Source organism: Elephantulus edwardii, unplaced genomic scaffold (assembly GCF_000299155.1).
Source record: "Elephantulus edwardii isolate Elephantulus edwardi_28Jun2011 unplaced genomic scaffold, EleEdw1.0 scaffold00082, whole genome shotgun sequence".
Lineage (NCBI taxonomy): Eukaryota > Metazoa > Chordata > Mammalia > Macroscelidea > Macroscelididae > Elephantulus > Elephantulus edwardii.
The window spans coordinates 11,512,692-11,523,876 of NW_006399832.1; the positions used below are offsets into that span (position 1 = coordinate 11,512,692).

Sequence of the window (11,185 nt, forward strand, 5' to 3'; positions counted from 1 at the left end):
GCTATGAGTCGCAGGCGACTCGACGGCACACAACAACAACAATCTATTTAAGTAATCTCCTACTAAACATTTAGACTTTACCGACATTCATTTTCTTGCAAATGGTGTTCTCTATATAAATTTACAGATTTGAGTAACCATTTCCCTAAAACAAATTCTCAAAGTAAAGTTACTGTTTCAGAGGGCATATGTACTTGTCTGTCCTTTGTTATATTTTGACAGATTTTCTGCAAAATGCTTATAATGATTTATACTCCCATAAAGCATACTTTTCCTTTGTTCTTTTGTGCCTAGCACCTAGACAGTCATTATTGCCAGGCTTACATCATTTATATACAAAATGAGCAGATTGTTTACCATTGTCATAAATTCAATATGGGAGATAATGAGACCGTCAGTAAGAAGTTGTTACTGTGCACCGTCAAATCAGAACCAGTTCATAGCTGACCTCCTGTGGGTTTTCAGAGGCTGTAAAATGATAAGAAGCTTCACTTCAAACACAAGCAGCAGCTAAACAGTGCTTATTTAGAGATGTTCAAGGATGCTTGCACCAATCCTTAATCACCTGCTTACTCATCCACAAAGAAGGGGAGATCATTTACTCTATCTTGATTTTGTTCAGCTCAAACACCATGTTACAAAATAAGCAAGCTGCCATAATGAAAAATAAGGCTCCTCTATCCAGCACCAATTATCTTTGGTTCTTCACCACCAAGGCTACAAATGCTATAAGCATACAAAGAGAACACAGGAAGCAAAGAAACCACATCTCCAGTAGTAGCACGTTGTTCGAGCTGAATTATTCCTCTGTAGGGTTATTTCTGGTGTTTCATTCTAATCTTGAGGAATTTAGTTCTAAATTATGCACTTAAAGAATGTGTGCACATATTTGTATATAAATTCTAACTAAAAATGCCTGGCCATCAACAGAACTTGTGTTATATAGTAGGTGCAAGTTTGCAAAGACTCATTTTATTGGTGCAGCAGCAGGGTTCCTATGTCGTTTTTCATCTCCAAATTCGGGAGATGATCATGTCATGGTCTATTTTACCCATTTGGCTGCTGCTGGCTGGCATATTTGACTTCGTTCTCCCCACCCCCACCCAATCCTCAACCCCCTGAAATCAACAATAGCCTTTAAGATTTTCTTTCTTCAGTTTAGATTGCCTGAGGTTTGATTGTTCCAGTTCTAACAGGTTTGGTGGCCATGGCAGGGTGTAGCGGTGGTTTTTCTTCAACCTTTTCCTGACAGACACCGGGTGGGTCAGTCAGTGTTTCTGGTTTACTTGAACACTGTCCACTTTCTGTGCTTTGCCACCTATTTGTTGGCTCTGTTGCTGTTCAGAGAAGAACTGCTGTGTGGATTGAAGAACCTCTGCTCTCTTGCTCTCTGCTTTGCCAACACCTAGGACCAAATGTCTTGTGGCTGAGGCCTCTTCCCACAGCTCTCTTCCATTCCAGAGTTTTGATATATCATGACTCTTCAAGTTTAGTTCAGCCTTCAACGCAGCCTGGGCCAGATTACCTCTGACTCCAGATAATAATCCACAAGGACCCCTGGCTACATGTGGCAAACAAACATGGCTGATGAGGCCTGTTGTCAGCAGAGGAAGCTGTGTTGCTGTGATTCTGTGTTTTGGTGTTTGGCCCAAAGCTTTGAAGTGCTATGTGGCCATCTCCTTTCTTCTGTGAAGCTCTCACCATTCAATCATAACAGATTTGGTAAAATAATAGTTAGGTTGAGTGTACTGCTTGCCTCCACTTGGTCTTCTTTGTATGGACCCAGTGGTTTTTGTTGTTGTTGTATTCATTTTGGGTGGGATTTTTCTTTTTAATGGTTTTTAGCTGATATTCATGAAGAGTAATGAGTACTTAGAACTGTGCCACTAATGAAAGGAAATCCTGTCTAAAAGGGGTGCATTTCTGTACCAGAGTTATGTCACAGCATCCTTTGGACCCTCTGCTGGAAAAGTAGAACCAAGTCTCAAATAATGCCTTTTTAATTGTATCCACTAGTATTATAGATGTAGGGCTGTACTGTAACATACCTCTGGGAATGTAAAATATCTTGTACCAGCTTTATGGTATGTAATAGTGACCGTGCTGTATCAGAGCTGGTTTTGGCTTGGTTTTTTGTTTGTGTTTTGATTTTTTTTAAATGATGTTATTCTAGAATGTTTTCTTTCCAGATGATGATTGAGAAGGTTAAAAAAAAATGATGCTGGGTACCACAACAGTAACAACTTTACCGTTTTCTGAGATTTTTGTTTTGTACTTTTTTTTTTTTAATAGAGTGTGCTGGATGTCTCTATTATTTTTGATCCAATGACTGCAGAACCTGGAAAAGCAGTTGCTGTTATTGATGCTTAACACACTGCGATTGTTCTTTTTTTATAAATATAAATGTATGTATTATATACATATATATATATAAATTTGAATTTTTGGAAACTAGATGTGCTGTCAACTTTGGAAAAAGTATCGTAGTTGTACCATGTTGAGTTGGCATTGTATTAGTCTAGAAATGTTACACTTATTTTTTTTTTCCATTTGTACAGGGGTAAACACACTGTATTAAATATGTAAGGTCTTATCTACATACATTTGATTATAGAAACTAATAAAGTATTTTCTAAATTATAAAAAATGACAAGAAGCTGAGAGGCAGCCACTCTATGTGAGAAACATGCGCAATCTCCTCCTGTGGGATTTACTGCCTCCGAAGACACACTGGAGAGTCAGCTATGAGTCACTTCTGACTGGGCGATACATAACAACAAAAAAATAATAAATCAAACTGGAGGAAAATATTTCTCCTGCAGAGGGGCTAGTGGATTCTAACTGTACCTTTTGGTTGGCAGTGCAGCTCCTTGTCACTAATCCACCAGAGCTTCCTAAGTGAAAAGTTGTCGTTGTTGTAGCTGTCACCCTGATTTAGAGCTGATCCTCCAGAGGGTTTTCAGAAACATTAAATCACACAGAAAGAGATTGCCCATCTCTTCTATGGAGCAGCTGCTGTATTTGAACCACATTCCTTTTGGTTGGAAGCGCAGCTACTTTCCACTCAGCCACCAGAGTGCACCCATTCCACAGATGATAAACAGACCTAAAGAAGGTGCATACTTGCCAAAGGCAAGTGATAAATTTATGATTTTGAATCTTACTTGTAAGGCCATGGAAAGTTTATCCACAGATGTAACCGTAGCAGAGAATTGACAGGCAGTAGCAGAAGGCAAGGAGGAAGAAGGAACAGAGATTAGTGAATGGTGGGGTAAGGTGAAGGGAGAGGGAGAGTAGAGTGAGTTTTTCATAGGACATTGTAAATAATCGCACTGTTAATTGTGTGTCACTGAATCAGAACGAAATCCATAGCTGTCTTTCAAGTGGGTTTTCAGAGGCAGTAAATTGTACAGGAGGAGATTGTCCTTTTTCTCACAGAGCAACTGGTAGTTTCAAACCCTATGCTTTTGAGGTTGTGCATCTTTTTAGTACTAGGCCACTGGCATTATACAATGGTAATTATTGTTATGAAATAGAACATGTATGAATGACTGCATGAAAACCAGTAAAACAAAAACCACAAAAACTGTGGTTTTTGTCTATTATATTTCTTCAAAGTTAACAGTATTAACCAATATTTATTTGGTTGCTGTATGCCAGGCAATGTTTTAAGCACTTAAATGTCTTAATTCTCATTTTGTGTAACTTTAAACAGAGACTGCGATTTATCATATTCATATATTGAATTGAGAATTTTTTTAGTGGCTGAACTTTAAGCCCTTTAGTGTCAAATTAGGGACATGAAATGAATGTATAGTTGCCATATATTTACTTTAGAAGTCATGAGCAAGCCTCATTTTTTATGTAACTTTAATTTTATCATAATGTTTATTTTTGTTTCAAAAGTAAACATAGTGGTGGCTTTAAACCGAGATAGGTTTTTATTAGCCTCACTCTGTGTTTACCTAACTGTTCAGGCTGGCTCTCACTTTCCTTGCTGCTTGTTTTGATTAATGCTCCTTGGCTCTGCTCCAGAGTATACTGCTTGTGGTCAGCACACTTCAAAGATGATTTATTAATTGTGTTTGCAACTCAAAATAATTACATAAAGATTGATCATATGCATTATTATAGGTTTGCCAATAAAACCAGCCACCTCATTTCAAGATAAAATTCTCAGTGATTGTTTCTTGAAACTACACAGAAGGATAAATATTGATTTTTTTTGTTATTTTAATGAAGGTTTACAGAAATGTAGGATTTTTATTCATTCATTGTTGCACACTTTCCTCCCTCTCTCCCCACTTCTCCCCCAGTCCACTTTGCTATGCACCTCTCTTTCTGGACTGTTGTTGTACAAATAATACCTAATCATATATTTCTTTTAAACAGTTTTTTTATCCCCCGTTCATCTGTCCCCTCTTAGTTTCCCCTAAACCTCCATGTCAATCCTGTTTTATACCAGTGATGTTATACAGTATTTGTCTTTTTGTTTCTATGATACTTCACTCAGCATAATGTCCTTTAGGTTCACCCATATTGTGTAGTTTTTTACAAATTTCTTGCTTTTAAGTGCTGCGTAGTATTCCAGTGTGTGAATATACCATAGTTTTTCTGTCCATTCATTTGTTGATGGACCCTTGAATCGATTCCATCTCTTTGCTATTGTGAATAACAGAGCAATAAACACGGGTGTGCATACATCTGTTTGGATAGTGACTCTGATTTCATTATGACATAGTTCCAGTAATGGAATTGCTGAATCATATGGTATTTCTATTACCAACTTTTTTATAAAGTGGCAGACTACCTTCCATAGTGGATCTTGCTTGAGTCATCTGCTGATAGCTTTCCAATTTTGCCAACACCATTTGTTAAAAAGATGGAGAAAAGACTGAATCTGACATCTTCATATTACTTGGAGCCACAATCAACACATCAGACTGCAGAAAAAAATCCTTTTCCTTTGACTTTAGTGTTGGTGTGTATACTTGAATAATAGTATTGAAAGGTCTTCCTTATATGTGTATGGATATTATTCTGTCACTACCAGCATTTGTAGTTCAGGATAGATTTTTAAATATTTTTATAAAGAGTGAATGTGAAATCATTCCTCTTCAATTTATTGCTCCCAGAATGGTAGAACTTATAATTGTCATAGTCAGGATGGCTAATATGAATTCATTTTAGCTAACTCCTAGGATATTGATCTTTCCCATTGACAGCTTCCTATTTTCCTAAATTCATATTTCATACATTTCAAACTCCAATTATTAATTTATGTGTGTAGATGTTAATCCTCATAATGACTCTTGTCACATCAGCATGTGATGGTCTTTCAGTGACTGAAAACATTTCCTGTGTCACTAAGGTAGATTCTACTCAGAGGAGGCATTTCATCCCCAGCTGTATTTTGATTGTCTTTCATCCTGAGAGGTTGCTGTTCTAGCACAATACTGGACAATATTTCACCAGCATTTGTAGAGATTTTGAAGATTGGTACTTTTCTGAAGTGTGTGGTCTATCCTGCAAATTAGTTTATCTGAATCTGGAAGCTCCCCTGATACTTGTCCATCCCTAGAGCATAGCATCCAGCATCTCAATAACACGTAAGCAAACTGACAGACTGTTGTTGTTATGTGTCATGAAGCTGGAATCAACACATAGCTGGACCATCTAGAGGGTTTTCAGAGGCTGTAAATTTCATGGGAGAAGAATGCCCACCATCCTCCCTTGGAGTCACTAGTGGTTAGGACCACTTGTCTTTAGATTGGCAACACAACTCCGTACCACTGACAGACTGGGAGGAGGGGGTATAATCTCACATTTCTGTATCCAGGTCCTGACTTTCCATTCCTAGCTAATCTTTTATATAGCAAGGTAGGAAAATATTTTAGGGAAAAGAAGAGTCAGAGAGTTAAAGAAATTTAACAGGATAGTAGGAACTATACTTTTCCTGATCTTGTGTAACTTTGCCATCACCTAGAAGGCTTTCCTTAATTGGTTAAATGGAAGATGAGTGGGGAAGGGAGAAAGAGACTGGAAAATGAATGTCTAATAACTTTATGAATAAGATGTAAAAATTGCAGAATAATCTCATTGACATGAAGTTAACCACATTATTATACCTCTCTGACTGTGAGACTGGAAAAAGCATCCAGAGGCTACTCCACGGGAGGAAGATAGGCAGTCTCTTCTCAGGAGATTCAGCTTATGAAATCTCCTGGAGGACCAGCTAGGAGTTGATTCTGACTCAGTGACAATAACTTGGAATTCTGAGTTTGAATATAAACAGAAAATACTTCATTTATATTTAGTAATATTTTATAATAATATATGGTTTGTTAAAGAATTTCAATTTTGAGTTTACCAAATAATAATAAAATACCTTTTTTTAATTAAAAATACAAGTAGGGGACATTTCTTTGATTAAAAGCTACACATAAATAGTACTAACATATTTTTTTGTTGGTAGTTTCCTTAAGATACCTGAAAAATAAAGTATCATCAAACCAAGTATTATAAAATGTCATGAAAAGAAAGCCTTTCAAATGATAAAAGCATAAATAAAAGATACATTTTCTTTTCTGAAAACTAAAAAAAAAATTGTAATAGCTTCCTATTAAGAGGAAAAATTAATAGAAGCTTAAACTTGTCAGTAATTTTAACTGTATAAATTAGTCTGAGAGGAATATAATAAAATTTGGTCTAAGTATGAACATGGAAATACTTTCTAAAAACCTGTTTAATCTCTACTGAATCATATTACCTTGAAATTATATTGAAATAGAACTTACAATTAATACATTAATAGGAATACCATGGATATATTTAATAATAATATTTTTAAGAGGCCATAAAGTTGTTAAGTATTCATGACTATTTTTTTAAAACTATGACTATTTGGCAAGGGTGTGGAGAGACTGGAACCCGTATTCTCTGCTGGTGGAAGTATAAAATGATGAAAAAATCTACAACCAGGAGAAGGTAAAACAGATGAATGAGACCTTCTAAGAATCAAATCCCTATGCACATCCAAAAACTTCTCCAAAAGGGTTAAAGGGGAAGCCACAGACTGGGAAAAAGTATTTGGTAATGACATGTCAGATAAGGGACCTATAACTAGAATTTATAAAATACTTTAGAACCACAGCAAGATAAAGGTAAATAATCCAGTTGAAAAATGGGCACAGGATATGAACAGACACTTCACGAAAGAAGACATTCAGATGGCCAACAAGCACATGAAGAAATGTTCAAAATCCGTAGCTCTAGAGAGACGCAAATCAAAACAGCTATGAGATATCATCTCACCCTAGTTAAGAACAGCAAAATATAACAGAACAGCAAGCAACAAATGCTGGCGCAGTTGTGGAGGAACTGGAATCCTTATTCACTGGTGGTGGTAGTGTAAAATGGTGCAACCACTGTGGAAAATGGTGTGGCCGTTTCTCAAAAAATTGCAAATAGAGATACCATTTGACCCAGCAATTCCACTACTGGAAATATACCCTAAAGAGACCAAACTGACATCCAAGCAGATATATGCACACCCATGTTCATCGTGGCTTTGTTCACAATAGCTAGGAGTTGGAAACAACCTAAGAGCCCATCAACAAACGAATGGATAGAGAAGCTGTGGTATATTGACAGAATGGAATACTATGCTGCATTGAAAAACAAGGAACTCATGCAATATTATTCAAAATGGGTGACCCTGGAGGACATTATGCTGAGTGAAATATCTCAGTCACAAAAGGACAAATACTGCATGGTGGCACTGTTGTACAAAGTGACTGACATCGGGTTAGGGTAAGACTGAGAAAAACTCGATAGATTATACTGAATTGAAACAGATGAGGGTGAGAATAGTTTAAAAGTGATATATGATAGCATATTATGATTATCATCAGAATCCAGAATTAAGGTTCCATAGTTGAGTGCATTTGGGGTGCGGGGACGGAGGGGGAAGGGTCAGGGTCGGGGGGGTTATATACCAATGAAGAAGTTTATCTTTTGCTTTTCAAAGAGAGGAGCAAACTGGGGGGAGGAAGGTAAAGAAAAAAGTGCAACAATGAATGAATGAAAATCCAAAATCTCTATAAATGTTCATTAAAATTAATAAAATACTTTAAAAAAAAAAACAAGCATGTCACATTGAAGATGAAGGTGTTCTTGAACCATGCCATAGTAATTTTCATTTGTCTCATGTGCTTGTGAAAATTACACAGTGAATAAAGAGAACCAAGAACTGATGCTTTTGAATTGTGTTTTTGATGAAGAGCATTGCATATACTATGGACTAACAATAGAACAAAGAAATCAGCCTTGGAGGAAGTGCAAATTCCAAGTTCCTTAGAAGCAAGGATGGTGAGATTTTATCTCACATATTTTGACAAATTGTCAAGAGTTGTCAGTCCTTGAGAGGGGAAATCATGCTTGGTAAAGAAGGTCAGCAAGAAGAGGAAGATTTTGTGTGAGATGAATTGATACAGTGACTAGTACAATAGATTGAGCATATCGGAGATTCTGAGAATGGTACAAGTTTAGATCTCTTGTTGATAGGGTTGCTATTTTTTTTTTTTTTGGTACCTATTAACAGTAGGAATTATACTCACATCAGAATCTTTGGAGCAACAAATTATATCCCTAACAGATTACTTAGCTACCCATATAAAATATTGTATGTTGTTCTTGTTCTTGATCTTGTTCTTGTTCTTGTTCTTGTTATGTGCCGTCAACTTGCCTATGACCCATAGGGACCCCATGTACAAGAGCCCTAAAATCTGCTCTATCCTCTGCCAACCTCATGGTCTCCAACACACCTACACCCATTACCCGAATCACTGAATCGATCCATCTCATCGAGGGTCTCCCTCCACCCTCCCAAACATGTTGTCCCTCTCCAAGAACTGGCCCCTCCTTGCAACAGCCCAGAGTATATCAGATGAAGCTTCAGAATCCTGGTCTCCAAGGAGCAGCCTGGTTTGACCCTCTCCAGGATGAACCTGTTTGTTCTCCTAGCAGTCCATAGTATAGTCAATACTCTTCTCCAGCACCACAGCTCAAAGGCATCAGTTCTCTTTCTATCATCCCTAGTCACTATCCAGCTCTCTCACACATAACACAGAATTGTGAAGATTATGTTCCAGATCAGGCACACTTAGTCTTCAGCCTGACGTTGTTGCTCTTCAGTACTATGGAGAGGTCCCTGATAGCTGAGTTTCCCAGTGCAATTCATCTCTTGATGTCCTGGCTGCTGGTACCAAGAGTGTAGACTGAGGAGCCAAGCTTGTTGCTCTTCAGTATTTTGGAGAGATCTCTGACAGCCGATTTTCCCAATGCAATTCATCTTTTCATTTCCTGGTTGCTGGTACCAAGAGTGTTGATTGTAGAGCCAAGCAAACTGAAGCTGTCAACCATCTTCACCATCTATCATGATGCTGCCAATTGGCCCAGTGATGAGAATGTTTGTTTTCTTGATGTTAAGCTTCAAAATTAATGGAGTCAGAAAGACAGGTGGAAGGTAAATAGTTTACAAAGTATATATAATTGCAAATAAAGTTTTATATGTAGGAAGAACGCACATTAGAAAGGGAATGAAATAATAACCTGATTTATTTGAACTTTTCAATTTGTGTAACAGGAACTCTTCAAGGTATTGAGCTAAGGAATGCCATAATAAAGAATTTAGGGAGGTTTCCCTGGAAGCCTTATCTTGGATAGAGGGCAGTGTTACTCGTAAATAGAAGATAAGAACAGTTATCTGAAGAATAGTGAGTATGAGTATGTTTGTAAGGTAAAGGGAGGAATATATGGGAAGGGGGAGAACATTGATATTTTCTTACTCTATAGTAAGAAACCTCATCTCTTTTCAAAGCTTTTTGGTAAATGTGTTTTTTTACCAAAGTTAGTCTTGCTTAACAACCTTTATACAGAGATCCTAACACATCTGTTGTCCTGCTTTCCGAAAGGCTGAAGGCTGAATTTTTCTGGTAGTTCGACTCTGCCCTGTTTCCTTGGAGAAAAAAAATACATGTAAATAGTCTCCTCTCCTTAAGGTTTGCAGCCTCAGAAACACAATGAGAGGTCCACATGTGTGGAAGGCTACTTAGTGATAGTGAATTAGTTTACTTTAGGTATCAGCCTACCATGGTGGATGAATAAAACTAATTTTGTATTATTTCACTTTATGGAATATGTTTTTCTTTCCTGACTTTGGCATGTAGTTATATAGTTTAATAGTATGTTTTCCAGATTGTACTTTCAGAAGGGTTGTCACTCAGGAAAGTCTGATACCGTCCAATGAAAGCCTTCCAGTATGTGCTAGTTCTTTTTAGCTCTTGTCATGGGAAAGAGATATCCTGTTCTGGGCATGTATTTTATTTTCATCTGAAACCATAGAATTTGTTTAGCTTGGGGCTGTATGACCTGCTTACAAGCCACTTTAAAAATATCCGCTTTCTCTGTCAGAATCTTTTATGTAGATTCAGTGTTGAGTTTATGATTTTTACCTACAGCCAAGATATTCTTGGAAATTTCATACCACAGGGGATAACATATGAGCTGTATTCACATAGAGAAATTCAGCCAGATAAAATTATCTGATTAACTTCCTGAGGAAATCTATTCTATCATGGTGTAGAGTGGGGGTTCTGAAACCTGGCTGCCTGTGACTGTGGTTGACATCACTCCTTATTACTACCTGTTGAAGTTCAGACTTCTCTCTTAACTTTTCTAGGCTTCACTTTCCTTACAAATAAAAAAAAACCTTACTAATAAAAAATCTTCTGTAAAGGACCTATCTGGAGTGCCAGAGAGCAGTAGTATCAGTCTAAAGACTGACCACATGATCCAGGCCATGATCTTCTTAATTATTGTGATCATCTGAGAGCTGGATGATGAATAAGTGTGGGAGAGCAAGATACTGCCCATTAGGCCAGTTGTGAAGTTTTTGTTGTGTTTTTTTTTTTATTTCTAACTGTTGAAGCATCCTTGATTACAGCAACTCTAGGTTTGAACTTGTTCCTCAGCTCCTTGAGCTTAAGAAATGCTGAGCGAGTTCGGCTCTTTTGATTTTCCGACTCTAGCACATTTCATTGTAGTATTTTGCTTTGTCATTCCGAGCAGCCTTTTGGAATCTTCTGTTCAGCTCTTTAGTATCTTGAATTCTTCCTTGTGCTTT

General features: G+C 37.2%; 1 protein-coding gene across 2 annotated transcripts in view; it reads left to right on the plus strand.

Annotated features, from left to right (window-relative positions):
• Positions 1-11,185, plus strand: part of XRCC4 (X-ray repair complementing defective repair in Chinese hamster cells 4) — a 326,363-nt gene that overhangs the window by 203,774 nt on the left and 111,404 nt on the right. The window contains exon 7 of one of the 2 annotated variants that reach the window (XM_006889867.1): positions 11,006-11,014. The exons of the other annotated variant lie outside the window; for it this stretch is intronic. Coding sequence (XP_006889929.1) covers positions 11,006-11,014 — 9 coding nt within the window. The remainder of the gene's footprint in view (positions 1-11,005; positions 11,015-11,185) is intronic. 2 annotated transcript variants of the gene reach the window in all.